Here is a 22,212-nt window from a genome sequence, read left to right on the forward strand (position 1 = left end):
TAGGAGGTGGTGGTGGGGTGGCACCTAGGATAGAATGTAGAATGCTTGTAGAAGGCAAGCACAGAATTTAACTGTATTACAAACATATGAAACAGTTCTCAAGGAAGGGGGTGGGGCAAAGGTGTTGGCCTAAATAACTTTGAAAATAGAGTCTGTAAAATTAAAGGCAAAAGAAACTATGCTTAGCACTGTACTCTAGTTGACCTAGTTTTTTTCCCATGTTGGTATGGGTTAACAATGGATACTACCATACATGTATACTAGAATTGAACAACTAAGCAGAAAGTTGGCAGATGATAGGAGCAAGGTTTCTACCAAAGTACCACCACACTGATTCATTCACGCAAAAGTACTAGAAATAACTTTTACACATGTGCCTTGACGAAGTTTATAATATGCAGCTTTTGTGTTTCACAAAATAACGCTGATATTTTGATAGAATAAGAAAAATCTATTTGGTTTTCATCCTTGGTTCTTGGCAGAGCTCCCTAAGCCCTTAGAGCTTTCCAATAGGAGTTAGTGGAGTACCTTTTTAAACTTATAACAAGCCCTTTTCAATCACTCCCGAGTTTATGTTAATGATGGGGTTGCTTACCAGAGGGAACCAACAGTATGGTAAGAAGGTTGGACCTTTCCATCTCTCCCCTAGACCTCTGGGAAAGGGCGAGGGGCTGAGACTGAGTTCAGTCATCAATGGCCAATGATTATGTCCTGTTCCCTTGCGCTGTTCCTAGGTTGTATCACTTGTAATAAGCCACTAATTTAGTACGTGTTCCTGAATTCTATGAGCCATTCTAGCAAATTATTGAACTGAAGAGAGGGTTGTGGGTACCCTTGATTTATAACCACTTGGTCAGTACAAATGACAACCTGGAACTGTGATTAGTGTCTGAAGACCAGGTAGTCTTGTGGGACCTGCGGAGTCTAACTTCAGGTAATGTCAAAGTGCTTCGAGTATAAGAAACAGGCTTTTCTTTTAAGCATTATACTGATTCATTCCTGCAACTAGTACTATTAGAATTAACTTTTACATATGTAATATTAATATACATTGTTCATTCTATAAAATACTTGACTCCTCAAAAATTTCAAGTCATCAATCAAAAAGAAATTCCGAGAACTGTTACAGCCAGGAACCTATGCAGATATGACTAAACGTAATATGGTGTCCTGGAACAGAAAAATGTTAGAAAATAAGAAAATCTGACTCATTGGAAAAGACCCTGATGCTGGGAGGGATTGGAGGCAGGAGGAGGAGGGACGACAGAGGATGAGACGGCTAGATGGCATCACCGACTCGACAAACATGAGTTTGAGTGAACTCCAGGAGTTGGTGATGTGTGACAGGGAGGCCTGGCGTGCTGCGATTCATGGGGTCGCAAAGAGTCGGACACGACTGAGCGACTGAACTGAACTGAATGAATAAAGTATGGGAAAAGGATTTGAATAGACATTTCTCCCAAAACACAAATGGTCAGTAAGCACACGAAAAGATGTTTAAAATATAACATCATAATCCTCATTAGGCAAATGTAAATCACACCCACTAGGACAGCTATACTAAAATACAGCAAATGTTGGTCATTAAATGGAAAAACTGAAGTCTTTAAATATTGTTGTATTGTAAAATGGTGAATACCTTTTGAAAGTTTGACAGATCTTCAAAAGATTAAACCACGTGAACCACTAATTCCACTCCTAGATTTATCCAAAAGAACTTAACATGCCCCCACAAAAACCTGTATGTTTATGTTCTTAGTAGCATTATTCCAAATGGAAAAAATTCAAATGTTCACCAACTGATGGATGGTATTTTATACAATGGATATCATTTTGTTATAAAAATGAAATATGGATACAAGCTATGATGGGGATCAACTGGTAACATACTAAATGAACATGTCAAAATGGCCACATACTATTTATTCCATTTTGTAGACAATGTCTGAAATAGGCAAATACTTAGAAACTAGAGATTGCACCAAAGGGACAGGGAATAGAATGAGGAGCAAATACTAACAGACTTAAAGTTTCTTTCCTGGGGTAATGGAAATGTTCTGGAATCAGTGGTGATGGTTGCAAATCTGTGAATACACTAAACACCACGGAATTGCACACCTTTTATTTGGCCATGTGGCTTGCGGGATCTTAGTTTCCAGTCCACAGATTGAAGCCAGGACCCCAACACTGGAAGTATGGAGTCCTAACCACTGAACCACCAGGGAATTCCCTGCACTTTTCTTTAAAAAGTAGATTTAATGGTATATTTCAATAAAGCTGTTATAAAAGGTTCTTTGTACTGATGATATATGCTTATTCTTTAGACAGATGCTCTACAACAGAGCCAGTAGATTCAGTAAAATAACCTTAAGGTTTTATTCCCTTCTACATGGTTCACTTCTCTCATAGTTCAGGTGGTAAAGAATCCTGTGATGCAGGAAACCCTGGTTCGATTGCTAGGTCAGAAGATCCCCTGGAGAAGGGATAGGCTACCCACTTCAGTATTCTTGGGCTTCCCTGGTGGCTCAGCTGGTAAAGAATCTACCTGCAATATGGAAGACCTGGGTTCGGTCCCTGGGTTGGGAAGATGCCCTGGTGAAGTGAACTACCCATTCCAGTATTCTGGCCTGGAGAATTCCATGGACTGCATAGTCCATGGGGTCACAACCAGTCGGACATGACTGAGCGACTTTGACATAGTTCGCTACTACAATCCAAAAATCTGGATAGAGGAACTGAAAGAAAGACTACACTGTACAACTGTTTTACAAACCTTTATTGGAAAGGCTACAAACTTTGTATTGCCACTGCATTTCTTTTGCTTAAAGTGTTGTGGGGGAAGTAACCTTGGATACAAAACTACTATGCTGTTGCATCTTGCCCAGGCTGGTTGTAAAAGTTTTTGTACAATGGAGGTAGAGTGGATAGGGCAATAATTTAAGTCTCACAGGGCTTGATTAATGTCAGGACACCTTTTTCTCTTTTTCATTCAGGTTCTAGAAGACCTAGAAATAGACTACAAGTACTACAATTAGGCTCAGGGATGGCATAATACATTTAAAATTTTAAATTTTCAGTTTTCTCCCATCTGTCTCTTACAAACGTATCTACAACTGATGAATCTTTTCCCTAAAATAAGTGTGTTCTAAAAATATCTACTCTGGGAATGAAAAGCACAGAAGATGAATGAGCAATACAACACCCTTTCATAGTTTTACCCGATTTTTCTCACACTCTTACACCTAAGAGTCTTACCTTTCTGTAAAACAATAGTAATCAATGCTTCCCCCCATCTCAAATATTCAACTTAATGGAGACAAGAAAATCTTTAACTTAACATTTAATGAAAACAGAGCATTTTAACAGGTTCTATGCAGACATGGTTCTAATATTGATTTGCTGTTACCTTATTTTTTTAAACAGAGTGGGGTGGGGAAATACAGAGGCCAGGTTAACTTGGCCCCAATACTCAGGATCATGAGTTACGTAATTTAAGATGTCCTTGACTCTACAAAGCATTAATTGAGGTCAATAAAGTCCGTTTCTACCAATATATCAAACTTTCTCTTGTCTTTTGAAACTATAAAATGGGCATGAGCCTGAGGCATAAGCTTCAGGCCAATGGGTTTTTAAACACTGTTTAAGAATCAGAACTAGGATACATTCTCCAGTTTAAGGATAGATTTTACAGCTCAAATTATGTCCTTGTTTGAGGAAAGATTTTACAGTTCAAAATATGTTCTTCTTTCTAAAAATGTGAGACAAAGAGTAATTTACACCAACTGCTTTTTATTATTCAGCTCCAGAAACCTTTCACAAGATGGTAAAAAAAAAAGGGGGGGCGGGGGGAGAAAAAAAGAAAGAAAAAAAGAATCACCCCCCCCCCCCAAAACTTTACAACCACAGCTCAGCTAATGATATTTTTTCCATTGTTCCCAGTCAGTTCCAAACCCATTGTGTGCAAAGCCCATTTTCCCATGCATCTAAATGATAGATACAGGCTATGAAATTCTTTATTCTATTTGTAGCAGCTTATGCAGGTGCAGCCAAACACAAAGCTTCAGGACAAATTGTACACAAACTTTACAATGTGGGATTTGAATTTAAAATATGAAACATAAAATCTACACAAACTGATAAAAATCAAGCACAGATATCAGGACTGAAACTTATAACCCATGTGTGAAAGGGAGTCTTGTTTCCTTTCAAGTGCTTTATTCTGCTATAGAACAGTCGAAATGAAGATGTAAAGCTTTGTGGTTAGTTTAAATTATACACTCTGTAGATACTATACCAATTTTAAAAGTTACACATAGACCAACAGATGTCCATCAGTTCATCTGGGTTGACCAGGCGCTCCAGCTGGATTGCAGAAAACAAACCAGGCCAGTGTGGAAAGAAAATCCACCTGTGCAATTTGTTGCAGTTTACTGATGGGCACATTGCACTCCTGGTCCGTGATGGCTACTGCTTTCTTCATCAGAGCTATCATTATAGGCTTCACGCCTCTGACCACCTCCTGAGCCCCGTGTGCTATCAAATTCTTGAAGCTCTACCTCCTCTGTGTCTCCAATAATATTTGGAACTTCTGGTCTAGATGGCAGAAGATCTTCTAATTCCTTCATTAAAATGAACAAAAATAAGATTAGCTGGAAGATTATCATCTATCAATTTCCCTTTTGATACAATCCAAGGTGTATGTTTGACAGTTAAAATCTTTGCACTTTAAGCCAGAGATCACAAATGGATGACCCACAGACCAAATCTAGACATCTTTTGTGCAATCCATCTATTGATTAGAAAGCAATAAACTTTTACATCAGCTATTTCCACTTTAAAAAACAATGAGGCCAGATAACCAATCACTCAAATTAATAAACTGTGATATAATCTTAGCACTTAAAATAAATGGAAAGTGACAAAGAAACGACTATTATTAAACTTTAAGTCATCTGTTGCCTAATACTTACAGAAAGTTTATCTGGATTGATCCAGTTGTTTTCAGGAAACTGCACATCAAACTTTATGTAAAGATCACCTTTTTCAAAAGGATTACGATATTGTGGCATTCCTTCACCTCGAACAACACGAACACATCCTATTATTTGAGTAAATAAAGGGGAAAATATTAAGAATTTTACCCAAGAAAGTGCTCAATAATAAATATTTTTTGAGAGTCACCCACTGTAGAAGATTATATAGAATCTTAGATGAGACAAAAATCAAGATTTACCTGGTTCAATTACTTTGCCAGGGGGATATTTCACCACAATCTGACGTCCATCAAGGTGCTTAAATGTGAACTGAAATCCACAAAGAGCTTCAACAAGTCCTATCTTATATGTCATGTGCAAATCATTCCCATCTCTCTGAAACACCTACAGAGGAAGCACACAAGAAACAGCGCAACTATGGAGGCATGCTCTGCTCTGCTGTGTTACCTGAATCAATTTCAAAACCTTAATTCTACCATCTACTGCAAAAGTCAAATTGCCACAATCCCCAAGTTCCCTAAATTTATCTATATATATAAGGAAATCTAGCTATTCTCAAGTAATATGCTAGAAACTTCAATCACGAAAGAACTGGAATTGGAAATACAATTGCTCATAAGGCACAGCTGAAGCTTCAAAAACAGAACCAAGTCTATTTTACAATTATGGCCCATTTCGGAACCATGAGGGAAAGGGTATACAAGGCCCAGTGGGATTCTGTAAGACAGGTTCACCTGGAATTTCCTCCAGACATGATTCTAAGAGGGGAAGGCCCAAGCTCAACTAAAAAAGCTCAACCAGTAAAAGGGCTCAAATCCCATACTTCATTTAAGTATGAACAAGTTTTACCTAACCTAAGATACAAAACTTGCTTAGGTGAATGTAAACCAAATGCTAAATAAAGTTGGCTTATTAATGCACTATAAGCCTATGGACTATGTAATGCAAAGGTTATTCAACAAGCATTTTAAAAAATGTTTCTGAGCATTCAACATGCAAGAAAAAATACATCCAATTTCACACATGCCCATCTTACAATTTCTGCTTCTTAGAATTTTCAAATATCTATTTCAAATATCTATACTAACTTTTGAAATTTAACTTGAAATAAAATTAACTGCAGTGAACAGTCACCTAGATTTTTTTCAATAGCCTCTCTTCCAAAGAATAATGCTGGCTGGTTAATTCAGAGGAGAGGAAATCTGAAAGATAAGACTCTTTTCCTAAACTATCCTCCTAAACTTAGCTATGAGGAAAGTTAGTCTCAAACCATTATCTTGACAATTGGTCCTGGACCAGCAGCCTCAGCAGCACCAGGAAGCTGGTTAGGAATGTACATTCTTGGGCACCATCCCATACCCACTGCATCAAAAACTATGAAGGTGAGGCCCAGCAATCTGTCATTTTAATAAGCCCTCCAGGGGATTCTAATGTATACTAAAGCTTAAGAACCACTGAATTTATATTACCTACATGAGTTTACCGAGGTGTTTCTTATAATCAGAGGAAAAATTAATTTAAGTAAAGTTTCTTTTTTTCCTTTTTTCTTTTTTTTTTTTTTATTAGTTGGACGCTAATTACTTCACATTTCAGTGGGTTTTGTCATACATTGACATGAATCAGCCATGGAGTTACATGTATTCCCCATCCTGATCCCCCGTAAAGTTTCTTTAATGCAGAACTTTTTAATGCTTTTGCAAATTTGTAAAATGGAAGTGTTTCTGAACATCTCATTATTTTTCCAAGAACCATCTTTAACCAAGTATCATTTAGTTAAAGCAATGTTAGAATGGGGAAGGAAAACATACTATGTTCTTGGATAGAGGAACTCAAACTAATGTTAAAAAATGGTATTAGGGTTGTTTCTTGTTGGGGAGGGGGCCAGCAGTAAGGGTAGTTAGATCAGACAATTAGATGCTAAAATTCAAACAGAATATACAGGCAAGCATGGCCAGGAAATTTTTGAAAAACAAGACTAATGAGATTACCAAGAACCACACAATAAAATACTTAAAAGCTGAAATAATTTCTGATAAATAAAGAGGAGAGACTAGTATCACCCACTGTTACCCACCATTGTGGTTCTTTGATGTACAAATGAATTATGACAGCAAAATCACCAAAACACACACATACCTATACTGAAAGATGATACACATGCATACATATTACTCTCAAAACTGCACTTTTTTAATCAGAAGATTTACATTCTGTTTCAAGCTATAGAACCCACCCTGATCTCAAGACCTCACAATTCCTACAAGTATTGAGAGTTTTTAAACAAAAAGCCCCAAGCAAAATACAAGCTTGATTATCAACTAGTTCAAACTAGTTGATTTTTCTTAAGAGGGTTAAGAATATTCTCAGTGGTATAAATTAAACAAGATGCCTAAATCTCATTTTGGGCTCAAATTTACTTTACCAGTCAATAAAACCAAGAAGGAAAAATCTTTGACCTCTTACTAGATGAACATCCATTCTAGCCTTTATCATCTTCTATTTTCTACTTTAGACAACCAGTAGCATCTGCTGTTTGTTAGAAATTAAATGCAATTTCACTGTAGCCAATAATTTTTAGAGGTTGATTTACTTCCAAATCCCTCCTCACAGTCCCCAGAAAGAAGAGCAGGTTATTCTTTATCTTATTTGATTCTACACCATCTTTCTGAAGGATGAGTTTTATTTTAAGTATGCAAAGCCAAGCCCAGGGAGATCAAAACTAGTACATGGGAGTCAGAACTTAAGTCTCTTGTCTCTAAGAACAGTGATTTCTTTTCTGTAAAACCCAATATACTTACAGAATATTTCAACCCATAAGATAGAATTCTAAAAATTATTCCTTAAAAAAAAAAAAAAAAAGGAAATCTAGGAACGCTTGTCATTGGTAGGTTTGGCAATATTCATAAAAGGACAAGATATATTGCAATTTATAGATTTTCACTTTCACAGATTTGCTGGGAAATAAACTTGACTAGTATCTCTTGAGAAAGGCTAGTGTAGTAGTAGTCTAGCGAATGAATGAATCTAATCAAATTCCCAGAATCTGCATCTCAATGTGGCTTTATTCTCTATTGGATTCTTAGTAATTTTTAAAATTTATTTGTAGAAATCACCATCATATGGGAGAAAATTTTATTGTGAACTAAAAAAGGTGGCTGACTTGTGATCTAGACTTCCAAAGAAACTCAAAATGGCAATGTGATCAAGTACAAAGCCAGGATTCTGTCAAATGCTTCTATATTTCAAGAACTAGGTGGGCACTAAAGCTCCACGCATGTTCTTCATGAATAAAAAGGTCTATAATATACTCCACTGCACATGTAAAAAATACAGATGCAATGGTATGATCAAAATAACATACTCCAGGCCACATAGTTAGCTCAGTTCATTTTCCCATGTACATTAACACAGCAGTCCCCAAACTTTTGGGCACCAGTTTTGTGAATTCTTCCTGGACTGTGGGGTGGAGGTGGTGTAACAATGTTCAGGCAGTAATGCAAGCACAATGATAGGGAGCAGCATATAAAGCTTCACTCAATATCCAGGGGTTGAAGACCCTTGCCTTAACAGATACAATACTGAGTCAGCCAGAAATTTAAAAACAGGGAGTTCCCTGGCAATCATGTGGTTAGGACTCGGCACTTCCATTGCTGTGGGCACAGGTTCAACTCCTGGTCAAGGAACTAAGCTCCCACAAGCCACAAGACGCCACTGCCCTTCCCCACCTCAAAAGAGAGAATGAGAAATTTAAAATGCAATGTTTTTAAAACTGCAGAACTTTTTTTTCAAGAAAAGCTCACATGGACACCCAGTATGTAAAACAAATCAATAGAGCAGTACTGAGGACTGACAGCGTCACTAACTCCCAACCATAAAAGGAGTTCACAGTGAAAACTAAGCTGCCTACATTATCTGGTCCAACGCCTTATTTTCATAAACAAGGAAACGGGGGTACAGACACAACAGGATTACTTAAGGTTACAGTGCCAGTCAACGGCAGAGCTGGGACCAAGATCAGCTCCTACCATGCTTCTGACAGCACCTGTCTTGCTGGTCTACTAAACAAGTCATTTCTCATGAACTCAGCCAAACCACTTAACAACTTCATCTATATTCAATGCTACTTCAGGGAACTCAAACTGATCCAACCTGTATCTTGGGCTTCCCTCATAGCTCAGTGGGTAAAGAATCTGCCCACAATGCAGATGATCCGGGTTGGATTCCTGGGTTGGGAAGATCCCCTAGAGAAGGAAATGGCAATCCACTCCAGTATTCTTGCCTGGAGAATCCAATGGACAGAGAGGCCTGGGGGGGCTACAGTCCATGGGGTCGCAAGAATTGGACATAACTTAGCAACAAAACCACCACCAACCTGTATCTTCCATACAAGACTCATTTCTGATCTTCTGAGGCAAAAATAAAACAAAAAGGAAATTACCTCATGCTCTTTTTCTTGTAGCAAAAGAACAATGTCTCCTGGTTCCACTCCTGGGGCCTGGTCTGCTTCCCCAGTAAATGTAATTCTCTGTCCATGTTTCATGCCTTTGTCTACGTGGACTTCAAGAATCTTGACTTCTTTAATCACTTTCTTCCCTTCACATTTTTTACAGCGGTCCTTTTCATTAATTACCTCTCCTGGAAAAAGAGGTCATTCAAAATTCCAGCAAGGGTACTATATTGCACTCTTAAGTAAGACAGGACCTGATAACTCCTTTATTCACTAAATAAATTTTCTGTACTTCTTTAAACTGCTACCTGAACTTTTCATGAACATTCTTAGGAACAAAACTCACATCTTACTGCAGATTACTAAAGGACCCAGCTACTCTATTCCAGAGTATAAAATATCTTAAATAACATTATCTTACCTCCTGACACTACTACCTAAAGTTAAATAAAGCCTAAGGATCAAGCAAACAAAATGGGTGGTCAGACACTAGAACTTCTACAAATGCTTCATTTTTTGTCTTAGTTTCATTTAAATTTAACAATGGAGCGACAACCCAAATAAAAATTTAAACATCCTTTATGACTCCAACAGTTTTTTCTTCCATGTATTCTGAAATATTTGATCAGCGGTATAATAAAATAAAACTGAAGTCATATAATAGTATATCGTGAAAAAAAATACCATCAATTTCTAATGGCTGATTATTGGCACACTTTAATGCTTAGGTGACATATAAATGACTTTAGGAGCACCGCTTCTGCAAAGTATGTTCTGCAAAGCACCAGTCCCTTAAAATGGTAATGGCACATGGGAAAAGATTTCAGTCAACTCCAATTTCTTGGGTGGGAAATGTCAGCAACTTTAATACGGCAAAATGCACTAAGACTCTTCAGGAGGGAAATATGATATGTGGCTTCTCAAAATTATCTTGTCACTTTCAGAAGCAATTTGGGAAAGGGTGTTCTAGAACTGTCCAATATAGCAGCCACTAGCCACCCGAGGTTATATAAATTTAAAATAATTAAAAGCTCAGTTCCTCAGCCTCACCCAAGGTGGCCAGTGGCTACTACAGTAGACATTATATATACAGAACCTTTCCATCACAGAAAAATTCTTTTGGATAGCACTGCTCTAGAACAGGACTGGCAAACTAAGGCTCACAGGTCAAACTGGGCATGGTCTTTGTTTCTGTAAATCATGTTTATCCAGAAGACAGCCATGCTCACTTATTTACATATTATCTGTGGCTATAAAAGTGCTAAAATGGTAGAAGAGTAGCAATTTCAAAAACCATTAACCTACAAAAACCTAAAATATTTACTTCTGTAAAATGAGTTTCAACTGCAATGATCTATCCTCAAAAGCTAACTAAAGTTTACAGTAAAATCCTCTACTTATCAGAATGAGAACTAAACAATTTGCTGTCTCCCTTTTACCTTTTAAAATATAAAGGATAAGTAAACAACAACAAAAAAATGCAAAAGGACAAAAGACTTTGCCCATCTTTTTGGAAAAAGACTAATATTCCACTCAACATAATATAAATTTACTGTTTATCAGTGTTCACTGAGCCTATGCAAAAGGAAATATTCTTACATTTTAAAAAATAACTCTCTACCTTTTACAATACAATGAATATAAACACACACTGAAAAAGAAAAACTGTAAGCCTCTCCAATTTCTGCATTCCCAATCCATTCCAACAGAAAGGCAGAGAAACACTGGCATGCATACCTTCTCCATTACAGTCAGAACACACAGACTGCATCTGCTGTACCATCCCTGGAGCCAGCTGTCTGATCATGATGCGTACACCTCGACCCCGACAAGCACTACACTTCTGAACAGCTCCAGACTTCCCACCTTGGCTAAAACAAGCAGAAGTATAAATTAGATTTTCCCCCCCAGGTCATGAAAAATGGGAATTGTGCTTTTTACCTTATCTTCAACCCCCAAAGACTGGTATTTTAACCAACTTTCAGAGGTATCAGAAACTGTTCTGGGTTGGGTAGTCAGTTTGAAATCGTGAATACATTTTATTTGATACAGACTCAACACGTGACTCAAAGAACAGATGAAATTTCATAACCAGGAAACATACTCACCCACTGCATGCACTACAGAGTACATTCTTGCTAAGCTGTAGTTTGGTTGTCTTGCCATTATACAGATCTTCTAAAGATACTCTGTGGAGAAAAGAATTAGATTCAAATTTTGCCAAGTTGTCTTAAATACAAGAAAGGATTAGCTGATACAGCTAATTTCACTATAACCTTTTAAACAAAGAATTCAAGAATACCTTACATTAAGTCAACTGAGTGAGATTTTATTTTGTAACTCAAATTGTTTATGGCTATAAATACAGGTGGTGTTTAAAGTCAGAATGTAAAGGATCAGGCCAATAACTGACTGTGCTGCATTTTCTGATAAAGCTGATAACAACACAAATTCATAACATCATACCTTCTTCCAGCCTTAGACAAAACCTTCACCTAATTCAATCCTTTGAATGAAGCAAAATTATTATCCTCATTTTAGAGGACAAAACCGAGGCACAGAGAGGTTAAGTAACTTGCCCAAAATCACACAGGCAGTTTGGCTCCGGAGTCCATGCTCTACTGTCAGCCTCTGTCCCCTTCAAGGACAATTCAGAAAGGCTACAAAGTTATATTACAATTTCTGGGAGACACTCAGATTGGGTATGTCTTAAAAAAAAAAAAAAAGAAAAAAAAAAAATTTGGCTTTATTACACTGTAACAGAGAATAGGTTTCCAAATAGAAAGCCTACAAGCTTTCAATGTCTGAAAAACCCAGAGAATTATAAGCAAAATTTGAGCAACTTTAACAAAAATTTCAAAGGGGTCTATGACCCCCAAATGATCCAGATAAAAAGCCTATTAAAAATCCCAATTGATAAACCTCAACTTGCTTTTATTCACACAACATATTTGAACTGCAGGACCATTCATTTTCAGATAAACCTCAAAAAAAAACTATTTATATCAAAGTCTCAAAAATATTCATTTATAACTTGGAAAAAACTTGCATTTAACTTGATTTTACCCTTCTCATGGTGTTTTTAAATCTTCTTTAGTAGTAAAGTGAAAGTGAAGTCGCTCAATTTACTTTAAAACAAAGGAACAAAAATATTTTTTAAAAAATTAAAGGAACAAGAAAGTTAAAACTACCTTGTAAAGCACCTACATTATTTTGCAGCACTCAAAGCTGAAACTTTTATACATTCTAGACAGTGTAAAAAAAAAGCACTTAAGCTCAAAACATTACCAACACTTCTAAACTACAGCATATCTAGACCTTAGACCAAAATACTTGGTTCCATCAGCCTTTTATCCTCCTCCTTCTAAGAACCTTTAATCAACATTTATATGATAGGTAGGTCTTCTTTGCCTTACTTAATAAATCGCAGTTAGTATGCAACACCACTAGGTAAGAGGTCAGCAAGAAAAATCCTCATTTCAATAAACATGGCAAAGAAAGAAAAATGGGGGTAATGGTCTAGTGAAGCTGGCACGCTCCACCAGTGGGGCTAAACTGACACATCCTCTAAAGATAATATAATTCTATTTATTTAGCAGCCTCAAAATACTGATACCTCCCCAGGAATCTCTACCAATGAGACAAAGCTGTATATAAAGATACAGCATTATAGGGAAAAAACTAGTAACATCCTATAGAAAAGGGAATGCTAAATAAACCATGAAATGTAATATTATAAAGACATCCAAAATTAAACACTGTAATGAAAATTTTAACAATTCATGCTTTATACATACCCAAATGTATAAACTACATAATATGAAACATTTTAAATAAACACTTGAACTTCAGTGTCATGCATCTGCTAGTAAAACCATTATTGGTTCATGAAAAATTAACAGATAAAAGATCTCACAGAATTTGCAAAGTCAAATACCTATTTTAGAATTGGGTTCACAGTCTAAGATTAAGATAAGATACCATTCACATGTTGGCAGGTTAATGTCAGGCTTGAAGCCAGCAAGCTCCATGAAAAACAATTTAGGAGAGTTCACACTGAGGATCAAGTAATAAGTGACTGTAACATGGCAACCAACCAGTCGCATGGTCACTCACTTTGTAAGTTTTTAAATTAAAACTAACTCAAAAGGTTTAAATACTTCAGAGAAAAGAATCTTCTTAATTGATATTTTAAAAACAAGAAGCCTCAGAAGCATATACCAAAACCATCTTCCCACTCTGTAAAAACACCAACCATCCTTTCCTTTAAGATCTGTCACCAAATACCAACATCCAGGTTATTAAATTCAACTTAGTCAGCCAACGAGGACAGCATGGCAAATGGAAGATTTTTTGTTTGATTGATTAAAGACAATATTTTTTGATACCTTTTCTCTCCTGCACTGAATACTTCTACTTGGAAAAAAAGTACTTAGTATTTTTAAAGAAAAAAATAGATATTTACTTGAGTGGATGCATCATGTCTTCTCCTCTTCTTCTGCCATTTCGACTTCTGCTCTGATTACCCATGAAGCTAAATAATCCTCCACCAAAAATGTGAGAGAAAATATCATCCATGCCACCACCTCCACCGCTACCTTCCCGAAGACCTTGTTCTCCGTATCTGTCATATAGTTCGCGCTTCTCAGGATTTGACAGTACTTCATATGCAAAACTTATTTCTTTGAACTATGAACAAAAGGAAAAAGGCAAACAGTTGGATTTTCAAATAAAGGACTAGGGAAAGGCTATAGGAATCTAGAATTCATTTAATTCTAAGAAAAGTTACAGGTGGGTCCTATTTACCAACTACGACTAGCCAGAATGTTAGTATCCCTATTATAAAGTACAAAATATTAACATAAAAATGTGGCTCTATGGGCATAAATGGACTTTCCTTACAACATTCCCCTTTTTTCCAAGAAGGGCAATTTAAGTTTAAAACAAAAATCTCAGGGGGAAAAAAGTCTCAAATAACTTACTTTGTCACCAGCATTTGGATTTTTATCAGGATGGTATTCTTTGGCTAACTTTCTGTATGCCTTCAATAAAAGTTAAAAAAAAAAAAAAAGGTTACATATAAAGACCAGTTTAAAGACTTATGAGTACTAACTTATCATCCAAATTTCTGAGAAGCAATACTTCCATTGGCACTGTTGGACATTTTCCATCTTAATACAGTTTACTCACTAATAACAAAGTAGACAGTAGTTACATTGGAAAATAGATTATACTGAAGGCGGATGCAAATAATAAAACCACAGAGAAAAACAAAACACTGAAACATCTTATATTTTCACTATTGTCAAATGTCTTTGATGGCCAGTAACCACACCAAGAAGACTCCAATAAACTCTAAAAATTAAGCTAAGGTAAGAATCCAGGCACATGATGGCTCCTTTAACTGTAGTATCAGGAAAAAGCCAAGACAAGCTCCTATGTCATGTTTATTTTCATACGGTGAATTGACTGTGGTCTCAAATGGAGTGACTTCAGTCTTTGCGAAGCTTCATACATTTGGGTGAACTATAAACCACTTAAGCGTTCATTCACAGATAGATGAATTATGTAATACAGAGCAGCATTTCCGGTAAGGTAACAGGAAGTCCTTTTACTCTGAACTGCACCCGTCCCACTGCCTAAGAAGCATTCTCATTTTTCTAAGCTTACAAATCCGGATACTCTAAGCCCCGTGAAGATGCTGTAGGACTTAAATGTCTCAAATGCTTTGAAATCCTGCGATGAAAGAGTCGCACCCTGCAAACAGCGATAATGAGGCCTTCTATTTATTTTTAGTCATTGTACACTCAGGTGTTTGGCTGGGACCCATGGCTTCTTCCTGAAGCGGGTAGAGAACATCTGGGTTACCTGCCTACAGAACAAAGCACCCGAACACAGACCCACGCCACCTCCGGGTCGACAGGCGAGGGAGGAAGCCGGGAGAAGCTCCGCAGCCGCGACTCCCAGGCAACATCCCTAAGCTTCCCCAGGCAGCCAGCGGGGGCGGCCTCGACCCCTCCACCAGGCCCCAAATTAGTCCCGACGCGGCTCGGGCGCCGACATCCGCGGCGCGGTCAACTCCTCTCTTGGGGCTGGGATGCGCTGGGGGCCTTGGTCCAACCTGTTTTTCCAGGGTGGTGACCTCCGCGTGAGGAAGGCCGGACAGGCAGCTGCCTCCCGGGAGCGCCCGGCCTCCGGCGCTCGCCGGGGGAGGGAGGAAGGAAGCGTTTTCGTAGTGTTTGCGCAGAGGTGGGTTTTATTTGCTGCATCTGCGGGCGGGCGGGGACGGCGGCCCAAGGTCAGCCGAGGCCGAAGTGCACGGCCCGACGCGGGCCGGTCTCGCCGCCAGCCCCCAACCTGGGCCGGCCGCCGCCGGCTCGCGGGCTGCCCCGCAGCGCGGCCTGGCCGTCCCAGTCGCGCAGGCCCGTGCCCCTCACACCTTGCCCAGCCGGCTCGCGCCCCAATACCTTCTTCAGCTCGTTCTCGCTGGCGCCAGGCGGGACGCCCAGGATGTCGTACAGTTTCGTGTCGGCCACGTTCGCCATGGCGGCCGGCCGTGCAGCGCTCAGGAAAGAAGGCGGAGAAGCAGGAGGAGCGGAGCCGGGCCCTAAGCGGCGGCAGAGGCGGCGGCAGCGCAGGCGGGGACTGCGAGGGGGAAGCGGAGGTGGGGCTGAACTTTGACCCGACGCACGGCGCTCCGTGACGTCGCTGCGCAGAGCCCGCCGCGAGCGCAGGGGACCGTTGGGGTCGTGGGTGGTGAGGGAGCATGCTGGGAACTACTAGTTTGAGGCTGTGGGCCGCCGGATGAGGTTCAGCGTAGAAACCCGGAGAACTAAGTCTGCATGGGGCTCTCAGGGACATTAGCACTCTCAAGAGGCATTTATTGGGGGTACTGAAAGGATGAAGAAGCACGCCCACCCCTTCGGTCCACTTCCAGTCCGGCCGTAGAGAAAGTCTGTTCCGGGCTCGAGGAGGTCGTCCTCAGTTAAAGATGCCGCCCGCGGACCCTCTGGGAATGGTTTCCCTCCGGGTTTAAGATGGAAAATCATCTTGTAGGACTTGAATGGTGTTTTATATTAGGGCATTTTCAAGCATTCACCAGGAGTAGTGTATTACACTGTTCAACGGTTAGCTGCATTTTGCCGATTTTGTTTAACGTATTCCCCCATACTCCCTACTTACAGTGTCTTAAGGGAAACCATTCGTTTATACTCTGTGTGTATACATATAATTTTTTAAGGCATTATTACATCCCCACATGTAATGAAATGAATTCCTCTAATTCCTAATCTGCGTTTGAGCCTAGTGGCTCAGTCATGTCGGACTCTGAGACCCTAGGGACTGGAGCCTGCCAGGCTCCTCTGTCCATGGGATTCTCCAGGCAAGAATACTGGAATGGGCAGCCATTCCCTTTTCCCTGGGATCTTCCCTACCCAGGGATGGAACCTGGGTTTCCTGCATTGCAGACAAAATTTTTAGGGACTGTTGTTTATAGACTTCCACCATTGTCCCGTGTCCTTTCACAATTGATTCGTGGCATCTAGATCCACAAATTCCACCCCTTGCATCTGGATCAAGTGCCTCAGTTCTTACTTGGTACATAATAACTTTAAAATGAGTCAACATCAGAGATCTAGATGGTATCAGCAGCCTGGTTGGGCGCACAGTCATCTGGTGATTGTTGCCCATGATTTAGGTTCAGAAAATGTTTGCCATGCACCTAGCCACGGACTTACCTCGTGGCTCAGCTGGTAAAGAATCTGCCCGCGGGAGACCAGGGTTCGATCCCTGTGTTGGGAAGATCTCCTGGAGAAGGGAAAGGCTACCCACCCCAGTATTCTGCCCTGGAGAATTCCATGGACTGTATAGTCCATGGGGTCGCAAAGAGTCGGAAAAGACTGAGCGACTTTCACTGTTTACCACTGCTAAGATGTATGGTCTCCTGTTCTGGTGGAGGGGAGTGTTACAGAAGAATAAGTCATAATGCTTAGCTTTTAAACTCACTAATGATTTATGGAAATAGAAAAAATAACATCTTTTGATCCTTTGGAAACTGAACTAGAGTGCCATGCCAAGGGGTTGAAATTTATCCTGAAAACCCTGGGAAGTAATTGAAGTCATGATTCTCTTTTCACCCAACTCTTCCATTTTTCTCAAATCTTGACCAAAATGCTGCTCTTTCAGTGAAGTCTTTCTTGACCCCACAACCAGTTGAACATTGCTATCTTATTTGAATTCCCACTAACCTTGGCTTGTGGGACTTGAATGGTATTTTGCTGTGAGTCTGAGCTCCATTAGTAGGTTCCTTAGGGGAAATTACCTCTTCTGTTTTTGAATGCAGATGGTCTAGTTTTGAATGCAGTAAAGGCCCTGATAATTTCAATTCCTCCACTTCCTTTTCACATTTTGAGTGGTTCATAAGAGGCAATATAAAGTTGTGGTGGAGGTAAAACATAGGCTGGTAACCTGGCTCTGCCATTTATTAACAACATGACCTTGAGCAAGTTACTTAACTTTTCTGAGGCTGTTGTCTCACATGTAAAATGGGGTTTAATAGTTTTTATATCATTGGCTTGTTCTGATGATTAAAACAGTTGATATACAGTACTGAAAACAGAAGTTAAAACCAAGTAAATATTATCAACTTTTTTTTGCCAATTTGCCTATAAACTGTCTCCACATCTCTATTCATTGACTTTATCTAAATTCTTGGCTTTCCAAGTGGAATTTCCCAACTTCCTTCATTGCCTATGTGGAATAGTCCTCAGTCCTTGGTTATCTCGGCTATCCTGTTCTCCCTGCTAGCTGATTACCAGATTCTCTCCTTTCTCCATCCATTCCTGTTCCACATGAGATTATGAACTAAAAACTTTGTCTGAATTACAGCTTTTGTATAGTTTATTATTTTATTTTCATCTTATTTTATTTCTGTCCATAAAGAGTCAAACTTCTATTTGTTCCAGTTTTACTTTATATATATATACATATATATATATATATATATATATATATTTGCTAGGGTTTTCCCTTGATTAGATTTTAGCTTCTGTTTTCTAGTGAAGAATAGCTGAGTAAGTCCCACCATCACCACCACTCCCACCAAGGTCAGATTTACTTTACCAACCTGACTTAAATCAGTTGTCACAGTTCATATTTTTATTTTCATTTATTTACAATAATTCCTCCATTTCTGAGCATTAATTGTAGTCAGCATTGTTATTTGCTAATGTTATAGGTCAACAAGTTATTTCAGAACAGTTCTGTGTGCTTCAGCTGACACATGCTTTCCTTCCTGTCATCACATACTGAGTCAAACCCGTGTCAGGGTGAGCACTGTAACATTTTCAGCCACTGACTTTGTATTTTTAAGGTAGCTCATTTATTTTAGCTCCATATTTAGCTAATGCCGCAAAGGGAACAAGATCTTTATCTCATTTCATGTTTCAGGCATCATAAAATGCTGAGTCACAGTGCATCTGAGGGCTGCTGTCTCTAGGCAAGTGATTTAAAGTTTGAAGTTGGAGTGATTTCAGATTTCTGCCAGGTTTATATTGTTGTTCAATTTCTTTTTCTTTTTAAATTTACTGCACTGGTGTAATTTTCTGGGGTTGGGAGTGGGGTGGAGGTGGATAAGAACTAGGGAGAGACTGTATGAACCAGAAAGGCCATTCATATTGTTCACAACTAACTGAATACAGTACCATGAGATCCATGATTTTAGATGCCTTAAATACATGGTTCAGGCAGTTCAGACAGTAGTTTTGCTTTCTGCCTTTTATCTAATGGGCTTCCCTGGTGGCTCAGAGATTAAGGTGTCTGCCTGCAATGCGGGAGACCCGGGTTTGATCCCTGGGTTGGGAAGATCCCCTGGAGAAGGAAATGGCAACCCACTCCAATATTCTTGCCTGGAGAATCCCATGGACAGAGGAACCTGGTGGGCTACAGTCCACGGGGTCGCAAAAAGTCGGACACGACTGAGCGACTTCACTTTCACTTTTATCTAACTAATTTGTGTGTGTATATGCGTGTGTGTGTGTGTGTGTGTGTGTGCGCGCACTTGAAAAGAATGTTTATTCTGCTATTGTGTGGAATATTCTGTAAATCTAACTAGTTTTGAATATACAGAGCAGATGACGCCAGATGAAACATTTGTCAGGGTATACAGAAGACATACACTTGTCATGAGGATGTTAGTACAATTAGAATTGATGATTGTTGGTACTCTGAGAAAAAAAACTGTGGAGTTTGGATCACTGGATAATCTGCATTCCTTGCAGTTCCTAAACTAGATTGTTTAGTAATGGTACAGCGTGGTTATATAGGGTATATATGTATATGTGTGTATATATATTATTCATATATACACAATACAATGTATATATAATGTATATATTGTACATACACAATACAGTGTTTCTGTGAACTGCCTTATAGTCTCATTTTTGTACATGTTCTTAGTTGCTTCCATAGAATACATTTCTAGGATGCGGTTAATATTTTCATTTTGTCATTTTGTATGTGAAGAGCACATGCTTTTGTTCTGGCGTATAATCTTAAAATATTCTAAAGTTGTGAGTTTGCTTAATAAAATTTCCATACCTTAAGTGTTAGAACAATTGTTAATAAACAATTGATGATATAGATTAGGAAAATCATCCAAAATCCATACTGACTTTTAAGAATCAAATATATCTATATATAAATATATATGTGTGTGTGTACACATATACATACATTTATATACATAAACATACATATGTGGTATACATATACATATGGTGTACATCATTGTATAGCTCCACAGCTAACCTGTTAAACTCTGTCATGTCAAACCTTTCATGTCAGTTAGCACATTTAAGTTTTCAGTTTGCTTATATCATTGCAGTGGTATAGTAAGCAGAAAAACTGGAAAGTTTAACCATTTGTTTAGAGACAAATAATGGGGAAAATATGCCTATATATTTATTCACTCATTCAACAAATATGTATTATGGACCCATTATGTGTTGGGCATTCTTTAGGGCTAGGGATACAATCATAAAACAAAATCCTTTCCTTTACAGAACTTACATTCTAGTGGTGAAGACAGAAGGTAAACAAACAAGTAAATACATGGTATAACACGAAAAAGAAGAAAGATAAGGAAGGAGGCCAGTATGGCTGAGTGACAGCAAGTTAAGGAGATAGTACAAGGAGCTAAAGTCAGAGATGTTGTGAAAGACCCAGGTAGGTCCATTGTAAAGACTTCGGCTTTTACTCAGAGTGCGATGGGAAGCCTTTAATGAGTGTGACCAGAAGAGAAACATAAACTAAGTGGCATTTTAAATGGGTCTGTGGGACCTCCCTGGCGGTCCATGGGTTAAGACTATGAGCTCTTAATGCAGGGGGCCTGGCTTCTAGTCAAGAAACTATATCCCACATACTGAAAGAAAGACCAAAGATCCTGCATGCTGCAACTAAGACCCAGTGCAGCCAAATAAATAAATATTAAAACATAAATAAATGCATCCAATAACTGTGTTGAGAATCTATTGTAATAAAACCCAAGAAATGGATGACTTGGGCCCAGGTTGAAGAGGTGGAAGTTGCTGAGGAATGGTTGGATTCTGGATATATTTTGAATTTGGAACCAATAGAGTTAAATCTGGGGTGGAAATGGTAAAAATAAGAGTTCATATTAAATTAGAGATGCTTATTAGACATTCAAGGAGCAATGTTGAGTAAGCAGTGGGTTTATAAGAATGGAGTTGGAAGAGCTGCAGTTTAGGCTGGAGCTGTAAATTGAGACTCCCTCAACACATTGATGGTATATAACTTAAGACTTGGTAGTCTCACCTATGATCATTTACTCAGTAACTACACATTAGGACCCTTGGAAGAACTTTTTTAAAATTCCAATGTTCTCCCAGAGGTCCTGACTGAACTGATCAGAAATAGAGCAAGGCATTATATTTTTTAAAATAGTCTATGGTGATTCTGTTTTTGAATACTTAGATTTTTATAGTTTTTTTTACATAGTAAATATTTTTTTACATTACAATTTGTTTTAGCATTGTAAGCAATGCTTCTATGAACTGCCTTATAGTCTAATTTTTGTGCATATTCTTATGCGCAGTTTCTTCCCTAGGATACATTTCTAGAATATTGTTAATATTTTCATTTTGTCAATTTACTCATGAAGAACACGTGCTTTTGTTCTGGCATATAATCTTAAAATATTCTGGGCTTCCCTTGTGGTTCAGCTGGTAAAGAATCTGCCTGCAATGCGGGAGACAAGGGTTCGAGCCCTGGGTTGGGAAGATCCCCTGGAGAAGGGAAAGGCTACCCACTCCAGTATTCTGGCCTGAAGAATTCCATGGGCTGTGTAGTCCATGAGGTTGCAAAGAGTCAGACATGACTGAGCGACTTTCACTTTCACTTCACTGCTGAGATGGGAAAAGGACATGGAATGATTGGCTAATACTCAGCAGAAGGGCAGAAAAATTGGCAAAGGACTTGGCAATAGCCTTTAAAATATTCTAAAAGTGTGGGTTTTTAAAAAATAAAATTTCCATACCTTAAGTGTTAGAATAATTTGTTATTAAGCAATTGATAATATAAATTAGGAAAATCACCCAACATCTATAGTGACATTGAAGTGTCAAATCTTTTTCCTAGACATAGTGCTTAAAGGTCTTAACATTGTTTAATCAGAAGAAATTGTTGCTAAGAAAGAGTATTTATTTCTTCACTTCTGTCTTAATTTTTAGCTTGAAATATGTGTAAGTGATC

General features: G+C 38.6%; 1 protein-coding gene across 1 annotated transcript; it reads right to left on the bottom strand.

Annotated features, from left to right (window-relative positions):
* Positions 1-3,769: 3,769 nt before the first annotated feature.
* Positions 3,770-16,095, bottom strand: DNAJA2 (DnaJ heat shock protein family (Hsp40) member A2). Its single transcript, XM_065925263.1, has 9 exons — positions 15,909-16,095; positions 14,424-14,483; positions 13,907-14,130; positions 11,550-11,630; positions 11,179-11,312; positions 9,433-9,629; positions 5,234-5,378; positions 4,971-5,098; positions 3,770-4,619 (listed from the first exon to the last, which is right to left on the bottom strand). The coding sequence occupies exons 1-9, from the start codon at positions 15,984-15,986 to the stop codon at positions 4,428-4,430; spliced, it is 1,239 nt and encodes a 412-aa protein (XP_065781335.1). The 5' UTR covers positions 15,987-16,095; the 3' UTR covers positions 3,770-4,427.
* Positions 16,096-22,212: the final 6,117 nt, after the last annotated feature.

This window comes from Muntiacus reevesi, chromosome 2, assembly GCF_963930625.1.
Source record: "Muntiacus reevesi chromosome 2, mMunRee1.1, whole genome shotgun sequence".
In the NCBI taxonomy this organism is placed as follows: Eukaryota; Metazoa; Chordata; class Mammalia; order Artiodactyla; family Cervidae; genus Muntiacus; species Muntiacus reevesi.